The sequence below is a fragment of the Gossypium hirsutum genome, chromosome D01, assembly GCF_007990345.1.
Source record: "Gossypium hirsutum isolate 1008001.06 chromosome D01, Gossypium_hirsutum_v2.1, whole genome shotgun sequence".
NCBI classification, from domain to species: Eukaryota; Viridiplantae; Streptophyta; class Magnoliopsida; order Malvales; family Malvaceae; genus Gossypium; species Gossypium hirsutum.
Window position 1 is genome coordinate 33,791,039 of NC_053437.1, and position 21,498 is coordinate 33,812,536.

Consider the following 21,498-nt stretch of genomic DNA (forward strand, 5'->3'; position numbering starts at 1 on the left):
AGCTGGTTAAAGTGGCATGTATTAGCAAAGGCTCTTAGTAATACAATATTTTGGTGAATATGTAAATATTAAAAGTTGATATGTTTATGCTTGTTAGTATCGAATGGTATTTGAACTTCTGTTGCATAACTAGATAATCCTTTTTTATCACTTATATGCAGGAGATGTATAAAGCTTTTTGAATGAAAGTGTTGGAGTATGAACACTTTAATGGTATTGTGTGTAGTAGCTTAGTAACTAATGAGATATGATGCTTGATTTGTGATAGGTTTTTAACTTGTTTAGATAAGATATGGTTGAATGCCTTTGAGGTGCCTTGTTGGCATATTATTTGGATGGATTTATCGTCTATTGAATTGGTTGATTCATGCATGAATTGGTATGTTTTTTATGCCTTGAAATTGGTTACAAAATGCTTGTAGGTACATGTTTGGTTTGGTAATGGAAATGGTTTGAATTTGGCTAATTTCATGTCCACATGGCCTAAGACACGGGCGTATGTCTCAGTCGTGCGTGACACATGGCCATGCGACACGGTCGTGTGCCTCCTGTAGGTTTTAAGGGTTGCAAGTCAGGCAGTAACACGGCCTAGCACACGGCTTGGCACACGGGCATGTGAGGCCATTTTGAATGTTACATGGCCTGGCACACGGGAGTATGGCTTGGCCGTGTGACCCAACTCAGATAGTTACACAGGCATGGACATGGGCTGGGACACGACCGTGTGTCCCTATTTTGATTGTTACATGGCCTGAGACACGAGCGTGTGTCTCATCCATGTGAGTCATACGACCTGGCCACACAGCCATTTGACCCTTGCAATTCAATTTTTCCTACTTTTTCTTAAATGTTCCAAATGTTTCTGATTTAGTCCCGAATCATTTCTAAAGTGTTTCTAAGGCCCCGATGGCTCGATTAAAGGACGTTATGCATGTATATGAATGATGGTTGATATGTTTATGTTGAGGATTGAAAAGTATGTTTTAAAGTTATGTTTTATAGTAATGCTCCATAACCCTATTTCGGTGATGAATACGGGTTAGGAGTGTTACAATTAGTGGTATAAAAGCTACAATTTAGTCAGTTCTTAGACCGAATGTAGCATGTATAGAGTTTAAAAATACATGCCACTTGACTAAATGATGATAGTGTGATAGCTTTTGATAATTTTAAAATGTTTGTATATAGATAAAAAGATGTCGTCAGGATCCAATTGAGGAGGTCCTAATGAGATAGAAAGTTCTACTCCACCTACTGATGAGAAAAGTACACGGAATAAGCGTGGACCGCAAGGATCTAGAGAGGTAGCACCTAATGCATTTCTTCGTATGACGCACGACATGTATGATGCATACTTAAAGTTAAACTCTATAGTTCCACAATCTCAATCTTCTCACCCTCAAGGTTCGAGTAAGTAATGTGTTCATAGAGTGACTATAGATAAAGTTAGAAAGTGTGGAAACATTGAATTTTATGGTAACGTGAGTGACGACCCAACCAAGGCTGAGTTTTGGTTAGAACATACTCAAAGGGTGCTTGACGAAATGTTGTGTTCCCTTGAAGATTATCTACGGTGTATGGTATCATCACTACACCAAAATAGGCTTTTAGCGGCATTTTTAGTGGCGTTTGGATAAAAAAAACGCCGCTAAACATCAAGCATTAACGGCGCTTTCCAAAAACGCCGCTAAAGATCGAGCATTAGCGGCGTTTTCCAAAATCGCCGTGAAAACCCTAAGCCCAACAACGCCGTTTTCTGAGGTTTTGCGGCTTTTAGCGGCGTTTCTGAAAAACGCCACTAATGCTCGGGGCTTTAGCGGCGTTTTTGAAAAAGCGCCGCTAATGCTCGGGCCTTTAGCAACGTTTTTAGTAAAGTGCCGCTAATGCTCGGGGTTTTAGCGGCATTTTTGAAAAGGCACCGCTAATGCTCGAGGCTTTAGCGGTGTTTTCGAAAAGGCGCCGCTAATGCTTGGGCCTTTAGCGGCGTTTTCGAAAAGGCGCCGCTAATGCTCGGGCTTTAGCGGCGTTTTCGAAAAGGCGCCGCTAATGCTCGGGCTTTAGCGGCGTTTTTGAAAAGGCGCCGCTAATGCTTGGGCCTTTAGCGGCGTTTTCGAAAAGGCGCCGCTAATGCTTGGGCCTTTAGCGGCATTTTCGAAAAGGCACCGCTAATGCTCGGGCCTTTAGCTGCGTTTTCGAAAAGGCGCCGCTAATGCTCGGGCTTTAGCGGCGTTTTCGAAAAGGCGCCGCTAATGCTTGGGCCTTTAGCGGCATTTTTGAAAAAGCGTCGCTAATGCTCGGGACTTTAGCGGCGTGTTTTGGAAAAGCGCTGCTAATGCTCGGGGCTTTAGCGGTGTTTGTAAAAAAGCGCTGCTAATGCTCGGGCTTTAGCGGCGTTTTTGAAGAAGCGCCGCTAATGCTCTATTTTTAGCAATGCTTTATCTCTAGAGACAGTATTAATTTTAAAATATTGAATTAATTATCATTATAGTTTAAGATTTATGGTTTAAGGTTTAAGATTTAAGAGTTACTATTTTAAGGTTTAGGGATTATGTGTTTAGGGATTATGGATTATGGTTTATGGTTTAAGGGTTAGGGTTTAAGGGTTAGGGGTTAGGGGTTAGGGGTTATGGGTTTAGGTTCATGTTTTATGATTTAGGGTTTAGGAATTGAGGTTAGGGGTTTAGGGTTTAGATTAATTGATATTTTTTAATTTATATATTAAATAATTTCTTATATAATTGTAAAAGAGATAATATTAATTTATTAGTTTGTTAGAAATTTTATTTTTTTATCTTTGACATATTTATTTTTATAATATTATTATTAATAAATCTAATTGATAATGACGCTGTTGATGATGTGAGCATCGTTAAGGTTGATTTTTGTGATTCTTCTTTTTTTAGACAAATTTGGTAGCAATAATCTTAAGAGTGTCATATATTTTATTATTGCATCTAACACTTGTTGGTAAATTTTTTATATTTTAAAATAAAAATAAAATTATTTTAATATAAAATAATTTATACTATTATAAATTCAACAACAAATTTCATTTTCATAATATTATTAACATTAATTACAGTTTTTAATAAATTATTCAAAACACACAAATTATTAATTACTTATTATATTCTCCACTGAGTTAAGACATTGTTTATATATACTAGATTTTAGGTACCTTGCACTTAAATGTACATATATTTTTTTATCTGATAAAATATTTTTTAGACCATGTAATTAATGTAAGTAATAATTATTAAAATAATTAAAACATATAATATTCAAAAATAAATATTTTGAAATCCAAATTTAAGTAATTGAAGTTATATATGTTTAAAAGATGGACATGTATGTAAAATCGACATAAATAAATTAGTTACATCAATGTATTAAGTAATCAATATTAATTTAAGATATAAAATATATTGCTTATCAATGTTAATAATATTATATTTTTTAGATGGTACGGAAATGACAATATTTAAGAATTGAATATTATTTATATTGATAAATCTTAATCATAATTATATGTAACCATAATACTAATAAACTAATAATTAATCTAAAAATATTTATTATTAATATTTAATTATATAAGAAATTCAAAATATTTATATTGATAAATTTTATTATTTGATTTTAAAAAAAATTGATAAATAAATAAAATCACTTAACTAATAATTTTTAGCAGATAAAATAAATAATTTTTAACAGAACAAAACGACGTCATTTTGTTCAAAATAAAATAATTTTTTTATGAAAAAACGCCAAAAAAAAAAATAAGTAATAACAATATTTTTATAAAAAGGCCACAAAATTCATTTTAGTTAAAAAAATCTTGGCGCTCATTTTTCCCCAAATTCCACCCCTCCCCCCCCCGGCCCCCCAAAAAACCCCTAACTTTGCAAACACACACAAAAAATCCCAAATTCCCCCCCCCCACAAACCGTTTGTTTCTCTGGAAAATACTAGTTATAGACTGTTCTTTTGACATACAAAGTTGTGGAGATGTTAACTTCACCTCAAGGACAGAAACAGAACCCCCCAAAAGTCGTGCAAAAAGTCTCACCTAGTGAATCACATAAAGATTTGTGGCTTAGATCTTCGTCGCTTAAGAAGCCACTGGAGCCGTTGCGTCGTGCGGTGGTAGAATCTCTTTCGTCTTCTTCGCTTGCGGCGGTGGCTGAAGGAGTTAGCTCGCATCACCAAAGGGGTCCTTGATTTTATTTTATTTTTCCAGTATTTTTCCTCTTTATTTTCTTCGCTTCATTTTTTTTGAGATTTTATTTTGTTTTTCCAGTATTTTTCCTCTTTATTTTGGTTTTAATTTTTTTTCATATTTGAAGAATCTTCGATTGTTTTCTATAGACTCATTTCTTGATCGGAGTTTGGCTTTAATTTATGTCAGTTTGAATGTCCCAGCAGTACTGACAGCAGCTTGTGGTTTTCCACAATTTTACCTCTAATTGAAGGCACGTATATAGTTAAAACTATATAATCAGACCATATACAATTAGTCATTGAAATTTTGAAGAAAAAAACAAACAAACGTGGCTTCATGTCATTCCCTTCTCTCCGTGGCTCCATTTGTCCAGAGGTTTGAGGAGGAAGGAGCCTTGGTTTCGGGTCAATCAAAGAAGAACTGTCGTTAGGGCATCGAATTGGTCCAATCAAAAGTCTCCCTATGAAACTCTTGGTAATTGTTTTGGCCCTTATCCGCTATTAGCTCGATGAGAAAAGCGCCGTTCTTTTTATCGTTTGGTTATATTCCAGAAATCAAAATACTTCTAACAATTTCTTTTTCTGGGACTGCTAATTGTAATTATATTCGAACTTTGATTTCTAAACAACAGAGTTAGAAAGGAATGATGATGAAGAACAGATAAAGACTTCATATAGACGTTTGGCCAAATTCTATCATCTTGATGGTATGCGTCCCTTTAAAGTTTCATAAGTGAAATATGTGTTCTTACTGACTTGATTTTGTTTTCTTCCATCTTTTGGGCATTGGTGTTGTGATTGAGAATGAAAATTTCACGTTGGAATATTTGGAGGTTGGGCAAACTAAATGTAGGTCTTTAAATAAAGTGAATAGAAGTTTAAAAAATAGAAATGGTTTATACTGAACTCTATTTTATTGATTACTGTTGAGGGTTATAAAATGAGCTGAACAACAAGGAACATCAAGGGTTTAACTTTTAAGTAGCGGGATTAAGGTAATATCGTAAGAGTTTAATTGCCCTTGAAGGTGGCTTTTGCTCAGAAACAAAAATAAAAAGTTCTGATGTTCTAAAAAGTTAGAGAGCAAAGCCTTCAGATAATTTTGTCTCAGTTTCAGCTAATGGGCTTTCAGGTGGAATTGAACTATTTGAGATATTAGGAGTTTTTGGTTGGTAAGAAAGGTGACTTGTGATTTTACATGTTTGCCGTGAGAACTGTTTTGCAGACTTTTTGGCAGAGATGAAATCATTGTTCACAATTGTTTCACGCTTGTTTGTGATGATTTCTATCTTATCTTCCAACAATTCCCGAAAAGGCTTTTGTATTTAGCTTTGGTGTCATTCTTTGCTTTGTTCATGAGCATTACTTAGCTTATTAAATTAGATCCATTGTCTTTGTTTGGTCTTGTATTAACCATCCATTGAATCATAATGGTTGAATCTCTTGACTGTGATTATCTCTAAGAAGTATTAGAAGAAATATATTAATAAAAAAGTTCACAAGGTTAAAGTTTACAAAAAGTTATTCCACTTAAGAGGTAGACCGATCTCTAAAATAAATATTATTTTTCCATCTGTCTGCTAGGCTAGTTACAGAACTGCTGAATTCTGGATTGAAATCCATTTCTTTAAAGAACTGCTAGAATGATGTCCCTTGAAAGTGCTTGATTAATTTTGCTATTTATGTCTGATTCTTGTTAATATTTGTGATTCCAACTGGCATTGATAACCGTAAGTAGTAGATCTTCATAAGCATTGGTTAATTCACAAAAGACTTGCAGTGCTTGAGTATATAAGGTTTCTATAAGTGAAATAAAAAATAGTATAACTATCTCAAAGTTTTAAGTGTCTATGACGTGTTTGATATTTCATATCAAAATACACATCCATAGCATAGGCCTTTTAATTAATGGATTTTATTTGTGGAAGTTTTCCTATGAATAGTAAGATGGTTTTCTTAACTACATAACAATTTTGGGGGACGAAACTGGGGACAGAACTGCTTTCTTAACAATTTTAGTAGCTTTTTTTTCTATAATCTTTGCAAGAGCTGTCAAGGATGACAAGGTTACGAAATCTCCGTGCAGGAGGCAGAGTTGTTGACAAATATCACAGTAATTTTTGTCTTTTTACATTTCAAATAAAACCATTTTTATTTTATTTTATACATGTTGATATTTGAACTCATGACATTAGCATCCATTTCTTCATCTTCATTTCTTGAAGCATAAGAGGTTTCTTGAAGCTTTAAGGTTGTATGGTCGTGGCTGGCGCCAAATAGAAGGTAAGTGCACAATGAGTTGAACTGATTTACTTATCTTTGCCATGTTCACTATGGTTTGAACAGTATACTCTTATTTTCATGCAGAGCATGTAGGCACTAAATCTACTGTTCAAATTTGAAGCCATGCTCAAAAGTTTTTCTCTAAGGCTCATTGCTTTCATTACAAGATTTCCTTGATTAAGTAAATGTGTTATATCTTTTATTACCAAGATTTACTTGATTAAGAAAATGCATTGTATTTTTTATTACCTTGCAATGCGTACAGTCATAGGCAGGTTCAACTAGTCAGTCTGCTTCTCATATGTATTATTTATTTTAGTTTTGATTCTAAGTTTTTATTTTTACTTTAATATTTACGACAACTTGAGTTCTAACTTTTAGATTTTAATTTTGTTATTAATTTATTATTTTAATTTCTAAAACTAAATTAATTAATTTTTATATTTAATTTTAAAGTCATAGAAAATTTAATTTAAATAATATTTTTTATTTATCTTTAAAAGTATATTTAAAGTTCAAATTTAAAAAATAAAACATAATATAATATTTACAATAAAAATCAATATTATTTGATTAAAATAAATTTTTTTAAAGGTTATGTTTTTAGCGGCGTTTTTGCTAAAAGCACCGCTAAATGTTTGTTCTTTAGCGGCGTGATAAAAGCGCCGCTAAAAGTCATGTTCTTTAGTGGCGTTTGTGACAAAAGCGCCACTAAAGGTCATGATCTTTAGCAGTGTTTGTGATCAAAGCGCCGCTAAAGGTCATGATCTTTAGCGGCATTTTTTTTACATAAACGTCGCTAAATTTAGTAGCGTTGTAACAAGCGCCGCTAAAGGCCTAAAAAACGTTGCTAAAAGTCTATTTTGCTGTAGTGCATTATTAAAAGATGAGGCATTTCAATGGTGGTTCACATTAACGGCAATCATATAGAAAAAAGAATCAATTGGGACTTCTTTTAGTTTAAATTTCGAAAGAAGTATATTAGCAAGCGTTATCTGGAGCGGAAGAAGAAAAATTTCTTGAGTTGAAGCAAAGAAGAAGAACAGTGGTAGAATATGAGAAACAGTTCGTTTAGCTTAGCAAATATGCTCGAGAGATAGTGCCTACCGAGGAAGATATGTGTGTATGTTTTGAGAATGAATTGAAAGATGAGATTAGAATGTTAGTAAGAACTTTGGAGATCCGTGAACTTGTGGTGTTGTTTGATCGAACCCAGTAAATGGAAAAGATCTGTGAAAGTAAAAAAAGAGACGAAATTTTGATAAACGCAATGGGTCTAAAGCTTTCTCAAATTCTCCACAGAAGAAGATGAAATAATCTAGTAATAAGTTCTATACTCTGTCAAGAAGGGATCAATCGAAACAAAGTTGCAAGAAAGCTCCGACTCCTTCAGTAGCTAGTGTAGGCAATGTAAAGAAAACAAATAGAACAGAGTGCAAGCAATGAGGACGATTTCACCTTGGTGTTTGCAGAGTTAATGAAGGGACATGCTCTATATCTGGATCTCCAGACCATTTTAAAAGAGTGTCCAAATCGAAGAGCCTATTAAAGAGCATAATGAGAAATTGATGACCTCTCCTACTCGAGGTAGAAGACCTAGAAATAACACTTCGACTAGAGTCAACAGAGGTAGGAAGAGTCAGCAACCAAACCTAAAGCTAGGACTCCTACTAGAACGTATGTCATTCGTGCACGAAAGGAAGCCTCGGCTCCTAACGTTATTGAGAGTACACTGATAATCTAACTATTGAATTACTAAAATATCAATCATAAATAAATAAAAATGTAAAACGATATAAATTTTACACTGATATATAGGGGTGTGCAAATTTTGGGTAAAACTGAAAAATTTTGGTTAACCGACCGAATTCGGTTAATCGGTCGGTTAACCGAATTTTTTCGGTCGGGGGTCGGTTAAGTATTTTTTAATTTTTCGATTAATAGTTAATTCGGTTCGAAACCGGTTGGTTAATCAAATTTTTTTTGTTTAACTGAATTTTGCAGGGTAAATACCATAGGCCTTAAAAAGTTCAAATTAGACCCAGCCCAATTAATTTTCTCTCCTCCAAGAACCAAACTTTTTCTTAGCAGGCAGCAGCTGACTTTCACTAATTCACTTAACACAAATCGTATCTCAATCTCAGTCGAATTAGGAAAACCCACCATTTTCACACCTTTTTACTGTCCATTTCTCTTCCACCACACCAATACCCAGACCCAGGTTTGCTTTCTTCCAATTTTCCTTTCGTTTTTTTTTCCAATTTCTTCAATGGGTCTTTATTGAATCTCTAGTTCTAGAAATTGATCATTAACTTTGATGTTTAGTAACTAGTAGAACTTTTTAGTGGTAATGATTTGCAAGTGTTTAGTTTATTTTGGCATTTTCTTTATCTTTTTTATCATGTCCTTTCTTTCTTTTTTAATTGATATTTCTGGCAGATATATTTTAGGGTTTTGTTTTATTTTGTTTATTTCTTTTTATTTCAATGTGTGTAAGAATGTGTGAGGAGTTGTCAATTTCTTTCTGGGTTTTGCTTTCTTTTATGTTAGTAATAATGTCTCCTTTTGTGCTTTTCTTTCATTATTATTTTCAAGAAAAATCTCATTTTCTCTGTTATTTTCTTCTGGGAAAAGAAAATGTGACTTCATCCTTGAACTCCAAAAGCGTGTTTATAACTATCTCTCACTTCCTTTCCACCTTTTACTCGGTAAATGAAGAAGAATCGAGTTTCCATCCCTTCTTTCTCAAATTTTTAGCTGCTCATGTACTTGGGACTTAACTTGGAACACTGTTTTCAACTGTGTTTTAAGCTTACTTCTCTTTTATAACTTGCTTTTCATTTGAACAGCTTTTTTCCATCTCAGCTTAGATTGCACGAGGGTGAACAATGCCTACCCAGTTTTTAGTTTTCTCTAAGAAAACATTATATATATGTGTGTGTGTGTGTGTGTGTTTAAATACATATTAAATGAGATATTTCCTTGAAACCTTGCATGTCTTCAATTATGGGAATCTGAGATGTATTCTACAAAACAAAGTATGAGAAGATATTTATGTATTCTTCAATTAAGGGTTTTGAAGGTTATGGAGTTCCTCAAATCACTGGTGGTATGGAAGAAGACAAGTACCCTCTGAAACAAAAAATATATAGAGAAGAAGAAAATTTGTGTGATACAAACGTAGAATAAGATAGCCTAAGCTATTTATGTTTTTCTTAGTTAAAACACGAATGGGAATTGCACAGAGGAACTCCATTAGTCTCCAAGACTGGTGCCTAAACTGTTTCTTTTCAATGCTGCCATGTCTTTAAGTGTATATTCCTCCTTCACGTATCTTTCTGATTGGAGCTGAATCATGTTTCCCCTTCAGTTTTGGTCAGTCCTTCACCAATGGAAAACTCTAAATATTTGTTTTTTCATTCTGTTCTTTGAGAAATAATCAGCTGTTTCTTCGGCCTATGTAATGTTTTTATGTTTTTAATTATGTAGTGATTTAAAAATTTATGTAATATTTTTAATTATGTAGTAATTCAATTCGGATAATTTGGATAATTCAATTAATTCAATTAATTCAGTCCATTGATCGAATTAACCGAAAAAATTTTAATTCGGATAATATTTTTTTTTAAATTTCGGTTTGATTAACGGTAAAAAACTTTAAAAGGCCGATTAATTCGGTTAATGCTACTTCGGGTCGATTAACCGAATGAACACCCCTACTGCTATAAGAATACATACGGTTTTTTTCACTGAAGGATATAAATCCAGTCAAAGCATAATGGACAATCCAGTCTGATAGATATGGTCATATAATGGCCATTTTAGAGACCAGATGACTATTGTGGACTCATTTTTGTACCCTAAGCACCCATCTTTGACCCTCTTTTTAGTTCACTATTTTTGGCACACTTATTACTTGGCTCCATCTTAATAATAATAATAATAATAATACAAATAGAATGATGAATTCTTAATTCTAGTCACAAGGGATCAAACCTTGATAACCTAAATTATAAAATAAATAAATAAAAATCATGTAAATGCCGATGAGTTGCTTCTCATTTAACTAAGCTCAGTCACAACCATTACATACAAAACTACTAGAAAAGAAAAATAAATATGATACAACTTCCATAATTGCATGTGAAATTTTACTTTATGAAGAAAAAAACTTCCCGGCAAGTCCCATGTTAAGAATCAGCAAGTCCCATTCAGCTATGGGGAGAGACATATACAACTACTTCTGCAAACAATCAAATAGAGTATTATTGTTTCGAAGTCCTTGCAGTTAAAACAATAACTCTCGTAAACAATGAAAGGGAATATGCATATGCATTGGCAAAAGCGTGCGTGTTTTCTGCAAATATGTACAGATCAATGAGCATGTAAACATGACAAGGAGGAGAGACATGAAGTTTCTAGTATCATTATACACCCTTGAACCTCGAGCATTTGCTGATTGTGAAATCTACTCTAAAGCTAACAATGACCTCACTATCGAAAAGAATCCTAAAGTAGACAGTTTGCCTAGGATGCAGAAGCAAGTTAAAGGATTGTACCTTAGACTATTTAACAGCATGTATCCTTCCACCACATATAATGTCAAAAAGAATGCTGTATTATGTGCAAGAAGACGAAATCGCAGGAGTTCTGACCATTCAGGTATGCACTGGAATGTCAGCACGCCCTGGTTGAGTGGTTGAAGGTTTATTAATCAACGATTTCAACCGTTCCATGATATTGGAAAATGACGGACGTTTCCAGGGCTCACTGCAATAAAATCAACAATGACACGGGGGGAAAGAGGAAAATTTGCATAGCAAACTCCATATCACAAAAGCTTTTCTACTTACTTGGTCCAGCAATCCTCAATTATGGCAGCCACATGAGGGTTCAAATCACGAGGAATATCAAGCCTTTTGCCCTTAAAACCAACAGCTGCTACAACCTACAATACCGTTTACATTGGGCTATGTTTATTAGGATTAAGCTCCAGAAGATTATCATTGCCCAACAATTATGTAAATTTAAAAATAGTAAAAACTCAAATCTCAAGGGCATTAATTAGACAAAAAGTACAGATATATCAATAGTTAATGTTCCTTGAGGGGTATGTTGGTCCACAAAGTGCAAACTTAGCTACTTCATCGCAAGCTGCAAAAATTTAAAGAACTGCCTTTTTTAAATGAGCTTCCCTTCACACCTTTTTCAGAGGCACATTTACAAACATCAAGTTAAATAGGCAAACTTGAACTTTATCTGAACACGGGATGCCTATATTCAGGATGAAGATACCCATGGGATTCATCTTTCAAATGGCATTCAAGCATGCGATATTCAAGGAAGCTTACAAAAATGGTTTGCTCCTCTTCAAGAAAATTTTATTTGCCATCAGATTATTCTCTCCTTTAAGTGAAGATTTAATATGCTCCTTGTTAAGCTCATAAAAGCTAAAATCATTAGCAAATGAGATATTTGAGGGGACAATCTATAATTTATTAACAAACCTGTGCTGGATTTAGGTTGCCCCATGGTTGTTGCAATGTTGCAAGCTCCCACAATATTACACCAAAACTGTATACATCGGACTTCTCATTTGATGGTTCATCACGAAGAACTTCTGGAGCCATCCACTCGGGCTAATATAAAAATAGATGTATTTGTTAATACTTTACAGCATAAACAGTGACCTATGGTAAATCAAATAGAAATAGCAAAAATATTATTAAAAACTAGATTAGCATACAGTTCCAGCTGCTGATTTGGATGAAAGAAATGTGTTTGCCTTCAAACGAGAAAGACCAAAATCGCAAACCTGAATGTACAGACCAGGCAATGTGAGGAAGAATTCTGTGAACTTTTGAGAGAAATTTGCATTAAGAGATCAATGGATAGAATTACAAACAAAGCAGCAAAGAAAAGTAAATGTGGCTGGCTCCAACTATACACAATGCTGGATATTAGAACAAGTAGTTGAGAAGCATTTTCAATAGTAAAAACCTGTGGCTATTTTTAACAAGTGCAGTGACATTATACGGCTAGAGAACTATTTCGATTCCATTATCAGTACAAGGACAAAGAAGTCAATCACTTAGCATTTACTCCATAAAAATACATAAATTGAAACAGCAAAATTTTTATGCTTCATATGACAGAATCATTAGGAGAGAACACTATGCTCTTTGAGGCACAGCAGCAGCATTCTGGGACTTACCTTCACTGTGTATTTTTTGTCAACCAAAAGATTTGGAGATTTTAAATCTCTGTGAACAATAGGGGGATTGCGTCTATGAAGATAATTCATTCCCTTTGCCTGTGTGTAAAAAGAAGATGGTGATTTAGACCATAACATTAACAAATATAAAGACGACATCTTAGAAATTGGAAAATAAAGAAAAAGAAAGTAAACCCTTAGCAACCCACCACATCATAAGCCATACTCAAGCGACGCCTCTCATCCAACACCTCTCTTACACCAGGCTTACGCAAAAGCCTATACAAGCTACCTCTGCAAATTAGAGTCAAGTTTTTAGTCCACTTAACAGTTCAAAACTCCAAAAGGCAGACATTAGTAAACAAAATTCTTTTCTCATCTTCTTTATTCAACTGGAGGAATGCAAACAAAGAGGCATTTCCCTTGCTAACCCCCTCTCCCACCAAGAAAATAAATAAGAAGAAACAGGAAGCAACAAACCTAGATAAGTATTCTGTAACTATGGACAAGTTGGGGGGATGAGTAACAGCTCCCATAAAAAGAACAATATTTGGATGCCGTAGTCGTTTCATTATTGCAACCTAACAAACGATTGAGGTGAAAGCAACATCATATCAAGAACATGAATGAGAAACTGAAGTTTCCTTAATCTCAGTAACAAAGTTGTTCAGAATGTCATGCAACACATACCTCACTCAAAAATTCTTTATAGCGCTCACCATGCAAGTCCTGTTCCATGAGAATTTTCACAGCTACATCCTGTAATTAAAACAAAAGAAAAAAGAAAAAAAAAATTTGGATAGAAAGGAATTATCATCAGCACATATAAAATTTAACACATACTAGAAAATCTAAAAGTTCAATATATTGTTAAATAGCCAATCTCCTAGAATCAAAAGACAACAAATTCTGCAAATTCACAGATATGGTGGTACATGTCACTAAGGAATCTATCTACTTCCATTTGTCAAATATATATCAATGATTGTTGTCATTTTCTCATTCAAAAGGAAGAGCACAAACAAAATAGGCCCCAGAATCTCCATAAGACAACTAGGGTTCTGATATACAAGAAGTAGATGTTGACAATAAACAATATGCAGCACAAAAGATATAAAGAGTAGAACTTCCATAACATTTGACATTATCCTTTAACAATAATAAATAAACAAAAGGATTCTTACCGAGCCATTCCATTCAGCACGATGGACAGTTCCAAAAGAACCTGAAAAGAACCAAGTCCAAACCAAAACAAGAATTATGACCAAGGAGTATAGTCTGAGTAGTCTATCCTGTTAAAAATATACATGTTACTTAAGAAAGACAAGAAAATACCAGAACCAATTCTCTCTCTTAAAACAAGATCACCCCATGGAATGTCCAAATCATCAACCTCGAGGACAAGTTCTCTACCTTTTTTGCTGGGAACAAGTTGATTTCCCTTAGCAAACCTTGAATCCTTAGTAGAATCCTCAATTGGGTCAGACAAGATTAGATCTGGGACATCTCTATGCCCTAGAGGAGGGATACACTTTAAAGGATCTTTAATAATGTTCTTTGAACTTATTATAGACAGCAAATGTTGTGAATCTCTATCATGAGCAGGTGGCTTAGCAATATTACGTAGGGGTAACTGTGAGACATCATTCATATTACTCGACATCTGCACAAGGTTATTTCTCTCTGTGCCAATGTTACCAAGTTTCTTTTCTTCATCCACAAAAGTGCCTGAAATGACAAGCAACTATAGCTTACTTGCATACAAGATGAATAAAGAAACACAAGCTTAACCATGTAAGGTTAAGATATTACTGAATCCCTATAAAGTCGCAAACATCTGATGTGTTATGGATACAGAAATAGCATCCTCAACAGTGATATAAAAGAAGCAATTAACAATATCAAAACCAGTTTATCTGTTAAGTTCACATAAATAATTGCCAGGATCACTTCAGGTTTTCCCTTGTAGCTCAAAGCAATATGACAACACCTTCATTTGGATCTAGGATGAACATTTTTGGACAAAATTGAAAAGCCCGTGCAAAATATTTCAGTAGCAAGATTCATAAGCAGCAGTTAAGTTAGAGATGTAATCATCTATCAGCGAAGATGCAAAAAAAATTTATAATGACTGGGAACACTGCACTTCATCTTTGACTAAGGGCTTGTTTAGTAGTGCTTAAAAAAAGCACTTTAGACTCCAAAAGTACTTTTGGAAGAAAAACTGTGCTAAACAAGCTGCTTTTAGCTGAAATTTTTGACTTTTCAAAAGTGCTTTTAAAAAACACTTCTAAAAAAGAGAAGCTAAAATTTTTAGCTTTTCCTCTCCCAAAAGCACTTTTGGTGCTTAATTATTTTTTCACCCCTCCAATAACATAGTACTTTCCTTTTTTTTTTCTTGGTGCTTAATTACAAATGTGTTAAAATCATTAATTAAAAATAAAAAAATATTTTTTAAAATACTAATTACAAATATTTAATGGTTATATTTAAATATTTAAAATATAGTTTATATATTCTAATTAAATTTTATAAATAATTAATAACTATTGCTTAAAAATATTTAAAATTTATATTTCATATATTAAAATATTAACAAGTTATAATAATTTTTTTATATTCTTACTAAAATATAATAATATTGACTAATTTAAATATTATTTAAATGCATATTTGTTACTTAATAATAACATATCTAAAATGGACATTTTATTTCTCAAAAGTACTTTTTAACAGCAATGCTAATAACTCAAATTTTAAACCAAACTTTTCAAAAGCACTTCTCAAAGCACTTTTCCACAACACTCCTCAAAAGCACTTTTCAAAAGCATTGCTAAACTAGCCCTAACAGCATATGCAATGAAGGCACTTCAATAAATATGAAAAGCTTTCCAGCATTCGAAAGCAGATGAGCAAAAGAAACTGCAGACTTCGAGCCAAATGAAAGACTAAAGCCTAAAATCTCAAAGCAGATAAGGCACATCCAATGAAGCTCTTTTTACAGATAGTAGCTGAAAATTTACCTGATGCAGCATCATCAAATACAAGATTAAGTGATTCACAGTCCGAAAAATAATGTTTGGCCAATGACCTGAAATCAATGGCGGGTATAGCTGGTTTGAGATGTGGAAAGCGCAATGGGGAAGAAATTGAGATGGAAGATGGACCATTCAGCAATGAATCGGGCTCGCATAAGTAACCTGGGTTCCCAATTAGATCAACTAGATACTCCCTGAAATCACCAAGACCATGAAGTAAGAAAAGTTATCCAGAATAATAATATATCCAATCATTCTCAATATCGAAGTCGTTCAATAATCAAAATCCAATCTCCAAACAACATGAAACCAATATATATATATAAGCTGGTTTTAAGCCCATGAGAAAATAAAGTCCATCTCCACTAGTGAATGAAACCCTTCTAAATTTTATCTAGGATAGACATCCTGCTAGAACTTGGATGGTTGTTCCCCATCAGACTGGCTTCATGAGACTACACTTGTATATAGAAAACTTTAACCAAGATAAGTTGGCAGTTTTCACAAACTGTTGCCCACAATAGGAAGAAAGAACCACAAGATGCAAACGCAGCACTACCAAGCAAGAGGAATAGCAGGTAGAATTAAGCAATTATTGTTTGAAATTGTTCAGTTTCTACATGAAAAACAACATCAATAGAAAATGCAGGGTTCTTTTATCAGCAAAATATTGTCATCTTTGAACAATCCTACTAAAAGAATGACAACTTAAGAATATAAAGGAAACAGGTTGCAAATCAGAACCAAAATGAAGATAATTAACAACCAAATACCATGGTGCAGATATAAAATACCTGTCATGCCCAAAGCGAACAAGGCAGGAGGAAGCATCATCTCTTTTACAATATTTGCATCCCTTTGCAATTCGACATGGCAGATCAATTGTGTCAGCTAGCACCTGGATAAGTCATATTTGAATGTGAATAAATCCTTTCCCCTTCAAAGGGCAACACATTTAACAGGAAACTTGCTTCACCAAGGAGTGGTGAAGGCAAAAAAAGATAACTAACTAAAGTAAAAAGTACTTCCAAAAACCTTTGCTGAAATGAAAACACCATAAAAATTTAGGACCTTACTTTGAATAATAAAGCTCGATGTCTGCAAAGGCCAGCAGACAGGCTACCTATAGGAACCACAACTGAGCCTAAGCAATCTTTTAAATCATCACTGCAGTCCCTCCAATACAAAAGTAAATCATCCTCTCCAGTTGCAGATGAACCCCTTCGGTTTGAAATAAAACAATTCATCACCAAGGTGCATAGAAATTGCATGAATGTTGAAATTTTGTGCATTAATGGTGTAGAGAACTCACCCCATGCGACTGCAGACAAGCTTTGCTAACTCATCAACAACTTCTTTTGTGGTTATGCAGCTACAAGAAATGTTATGGACTCTATTTTGGAGTTCCTTTAAGCCAAGATCACTTCTTCGGTCAACTGATATCGCTTCTATCGGTGAACCAACAACATGATCAACAGATCTTAGAGAGTCGATCGTTGGAATTCGACCATGTTCATGCAAATCAGTGCACATGGTCCAGACATATGGGTTAACTCCATGAATTAAATAAAACCCATCAGGAACTTTCTCAAAGTATGATAAGCAGCCATTCACCTGATGCACAAAAACATTGAAACAGCAGGATATTTAAAGTTCGAATTTTTTATCACCCAAATCCTGAAACAGTAAATCCTAGTTTCCACACATGTAATTCAGGTGCTTTGCAGCTATATACTCCCATTGTACCCACATTTAAAATACATAAGCTTGCCAATATCAGAATAAAAGAACTAACCATTCACAAAATTAACAATAATAATAATAACAATAATCATCCCCACTCCAAATGTTCAGATTAGCAGAACTAACTCATTTTTTGATAGGCGAGTAATCGATGGAATTACAAATGGAGTAAGCATTACAAATGTTTTTGTGGGAGAAAGTATAAAATATCTAGGGGCAAGTCGCATCTCGTTTTATCTATTATTGTATTTATCTTATGTATTAATTTTTTTAGTAATTTACTACTTTAAGTAACTGCATTGATCTGGTAGCTACGCCACCTACAGAATTTAAAGGCCCTAGAGGAGCATTTGTCATACAACTTCCTACCAAGATAACTAGAAGTTTGAACTAATAAAAACCCTATTGAACCAAAAAAGGATAAAGGCCCAGTAGAAATTGCTTGCTTTTTGAGATCCCACTATAAATTTTATCCATATAGATTCTGATTGCCAACTCATGCATACTAGATCCAAATGTAAAAATAATATTGCCATAAATCGACAAGATTTTTCTAAACCCGAACCAATAAAAAACTACTCTTGACCAACCAACTTGTCACATCCTATCCTTTGAATCATTCAGAGTTCACAACAAAATGTAAGAGTTCACTCACACAATCCAGTTCATCTCGTAACAGATATTTGGAATCATCTAAAAAGTAAATCCATTCACTATCACGACCGTTATATTTGCCTATGCATATTCCTTCAATCTCCTAGCCTTACTGTTCATTTAAGTTAATTTAAACAAGCTAATAGTGAAATGAACAAAGAAATCACTAGAAATATACCCAGAACCGGTGGGAAACTATCTCAGCTGAGGCGGAGCTAGAGCTAGTTCCCCGAATAGCAGAATCATCCGAATCCGGACCCAGAAAATTCGGGTCATCAGCACAGGTAGCTTCCGAAGAAAGCCTCAAAGCCAACGCCAACTGCAATTGATAACTCTCCTCCGTTTGCTGCGCCCAGCTTTTTCCAGAGGACGAACCCCCAATTTTCGTTCTTAAATCCACATGCTCACAGCTCCCGTCGTGACCATAAACGAACCCATCAATCTCGTTGGCGGCCGTCGTAGAAAAGGTCGGCACATAATAATCTCCCGATAAAGAGCTCTCACCAAAGCTACTTCCACTCGATTGCCGTTGAAGACTGATCGACGAAGCAAAAGTATTCCCTCCCCCGCCGCCGCCACAGATTCGATTTACTTGTAGCTGGTTCTGGTTTTGGTTCTGACTGAGACTCTGATCCCAATCAGTTAAACCTCTCTCTGATTTCACTTTGTTCTTATTACTGGTGGCTTCGCTTGAAAGTGAATCGCAATAGGGAGGCGGAGCTCCTGATATGGACACGGTGTACTGGTCGTCGGGATACTGGCTAAGGAGAGAGTAATTAGATCTTCGTCCGGGCATTTCCATTGATACTCTAAAGGAATTGATCACAAAACCCTAGAAACCCTAGGAACCGCCATTGTTGAATATTTCAAGCCTTTCTAGTTTTTTTTCCTGAACTCTTTTTACTAATTTCTTGTTTTCCCTCTTTCTAGAATTCGATTATCGGAGAGAGAAAGAAAAAAAAAGGGAAAAGATACCATTTTTATTCGGTGGCCTAATCGTTTGTTTTTTATTCTCGAATAAACTATATAATTAATCACTAAAATTTAGTAAAAATTTTAAATAATATTATTAAATTGTTTTCTTGCTTTAATCGCTTGTTGTTAATTTAATTAACTGAAATTCATTTTAATCATTCTTTATTTTTTAAAAAAAATAATAATTATTTGATAATCTCAATATAAATTTTGATTATATCTATTTTGTTGACACAATACTTATAATTGTTTATATTCTCTTCTTAACTCAATAATAAATTTCAACACATTCAAATACATGTCCTCTGGATAACAATATCCAAATCAACTAGATATTTTTTTAATTTCTTTTATTATTTTAAAAAAATTACTAAAAATTGCGTTACTTAACTATAAATAAGAAATGCAAGTTTTATTTTAAAACTCAAGTTTTTTTCTACAAAAACTCAAATAGTTTCCTATAAAAACCTACGTAATTCTTTGACAAAACTTAATCTTAATTTAGTTTTTGAAAATACAAATAAAAAATAAAAATTCATTTTTAATTGTAATACAAAATTATTGCCCGGGGCCCAAAATCATTTACACAGCCCAAATTAAATACAATCAAACCCAATAAAACTTGGGCCAATCCCAACCCAATTACAAGGCCCAATTGGCCTGAAGTCACAGAAACCCTAAGCAGCAGATCGCCGCAGCTGCTCCCGCACGTCGCCCTTGCACGTCACACACGTTGTCCCGCGCTCCAGCACGTTCTTCCTGCAGCAGACAACAAACCTCGGCCACGAACAATAGTAGAAAAATACAATGAAAATGTAAAAAGGGAGGACAGTTTTTAGAGAATGGCTTTTTTCTATTTTTTCGGCTATATAAAGCCAATTGTTTTTTTGTAAAAAGGTGACATTTTTTTATATCTAGAAAACGATTGAAAAGAAATAAAAAGCAAAGGATCGAAGGGGGATTTTTGGGGAAGGTGATTAACTTTTCTTTGTTTTGTTTTTTCGTTGCATCTTACCACTTTTCTTGTTTTTTGTCTTCTCTTCTTTCTTTCTTCCACACTAAACAAATAGAAAAGAACAGGAAGAACCATACCTGGAGGGCGTGCTTGCGAAGTTCTTCCTGGTTCTGTGCAGAGAGCAGAATGAAGGAGTAGAAGGGGTTTTGGGAGAAGCGGCGCACGCAAGAAGAGAATAGCTTAGGGTTTTTTTTTAAGTTTTAGATGGCTTTTATGCAGCATATAAAACAGCGTCGTATAAGTAACCCGAAAACCGTGTGACCCGACCCAAAACCCGATCAGATCCGCGTGTTTTAGGCACTAATGGGTTATTTATGCTTTTAATCCTCTCACGTTTTCATCATTTCAAAACCACTGATTTTTCTGTTTTCAAATTTTTCCCTGGAACATTGAATTTGTTTTATTTTGGTCCAATGCTGCGTAGCGTTTTGGGGTGTATGGATTAATTTCCCTTTTGGTCCCCATCTGTTGTGTGTGTGTTCAATTGGGGTCACGCATTTATGTTTATTTCGAATTCGCCTTTAAATTTCTGTTTTGATTACAAATTAGTCCTTCTGTTTTTACACTAATAATATTATTATTATTTTTTAAACTATTATTATAATTATTATTATCACATTTTTATTCCAAGTTTCTGTATATATACACGCATATTTTTTTAATGTATATGCATATATTTTTTAGACTTTATAAATACATGTATATATTATATACATATATGTTTATTTTATTTTCATAACTTTTATATACATATATATACATTTACATTTTATAATAAATGTGCATTTTCCATATTTTAAAATCCATGCATGTATATGTGCATTTTTTATAATATATACATATTTTTTAGAAATTATTATAAGTTTTTTTTGTTTTGTACATGTCATTCATGTTTTATATATCTGTATATTTATATATACGTATCTTAATATATGCATATACATATTTTCAGAATTTATTAATATATTGTACTTATATATATATATTGTAAACACATATACATGAATAATTTAAATTAAAGTATTGATTTCATGTTGCACATCTACATTTTATCATACTTTTAAAGAAAATATATTTTGGTTTCGTCAAAGCATTAAAATCATCTTATTTTGTAGATTTTCAAAATATTTGGCATTCAGGATTCTTAAGAAAGATCGTGTCCTAACTTACTGGATTTTGATTGTTTTTCGATGAATTTAGAGAGCCAAGTATTTATTTTGCAATAAAATCACACAGATTTCAAAATAAAAGCTTATTCTCGGGAATTCAAAAATGTTGGGTCCTAACTTACTATGCATGACGTTTGTCACCTCGAAATAAGAATTTCTAAAAATAATTAAATAAAGGCAATATTC

The 21,498-nt window shown here is 33.7% G+C and overlaps 1 protein-coding gene and 3 long non-coding RNA genes across 5 annotated transcripts; 2 read left to right on the forward strand and 2 right to left on the reverse strand.

The window, feature by feature from the left end:
• The first annotated feature begins 3,811 nt into the window (after window positions 1–3,811).
• On the forward strand, window positions 3,812–6,848 carry LOC107921231 (uncharacterized). Of its 2 annotated transcripts, XR_005908977.1 has the most exons (4): window positions 3,893–4,696; window positions 4,854–6,334; window positions 6,447–6,504; window positions 6,589–6,848. It is a non-coding gene; the product is annotated as an uncharacterized lncRNA (long non-coding RNA). The 2 variants fall into 2 exon arrangements; XR_001690989.2 differs by having other exon boundaries at window positions 3,812–4,696; window positions 4,854–6,504.
• Window positions 6,849–7,199: 351 nt separating this feature from the next.
• On the forward strand, window positions 7,200–10,013 carry LOC107922233 (uncharacterized). Its single transcript, XR_001691223.2, has 2 exons — window positions 7,200–8,725; window positions 9,354–10,013. It is a non-coding gene; the product is annotated as an uncharacterized lncRNA (long non-coding RNA).
• Window positions 10,014–10,541: 528 nt separating this feature from the next.
• Window positions 10,542–19,148, reverse strand: LOC107922232 (serine/threonine-protein kinase CTR1). The gene is made up of 16 exons (XM_016852149.2): window positions 18,332–19,148; window positions 17,069–17,370; window positions 16,833–16,977; window positions 16,551–16,654; window positions 15,742–15,950; window positions 14,054–14,446; window positions 13,903–13,943; window positions 13,409–13,477; window positions 13,199–13,299; window positions 12,928–13,012; window positions 12,719–12,817; window positions 12,251–12,319; window positions 12,012–12,143; window positions 11,358–11,452; window positions 11,064–11,274; window positions 10,542–10,747 (listed from the first exon to the last, which is right to left on the reverse strand). Exons 1-15 carry the CDS (start codon window positions 18,953–18,955, stop codon window positions 11,163–11,165), a joined length of 2,580 nt encoding a protein of 859 aa, XP_016707638.1. The 5' UTR covers window positions 18,956–19,148; the 3' UTR covers window positions 10,542–10,747; window positions 11,064–11,162.
• Window positions 19,149–19,649: 501 nt separating this feature from the next.
• LOC107921237 (uncharacterized) lies at window positions 19,650–20,674 on the reverse strand. The gene is made up of 2 exons (XR_001690990.2): window positions 20,221–20,674; window positions 19,650–19,887 (listed from the first exon to the last, which is right to left on the reverse strand). It is a non-coding gene; the product is annotated as an uncharacterized lncRNA (long non-coding RNA).
• Window positions 20,675–21,498: the final 824 nt, after the last annotated feature.

Coding starts and splice junctions, on each gene's coding strand:
- LOC107922232 (XM_016852149.2), bottom strand. CDS start 18,955: ATGGAAATGCCCGGACGAAGATCTAATTACTCTCTCCTTAGCCAGTAT. Junction 12,320..12,718: donor ACAAAAAATACACAGTGAAG/GTAAGTCCCAGA, acceptor CTGTACATTCAG/GTTTGCGATTTTGGTCTTTC. Junction 12,144..12,250: donor CCAAATCAGCAGCTGGAACT/GTATGCTAATCT, acceptor TTTTTATATTAG/CCCGAGTGGATGGCTCCAGA.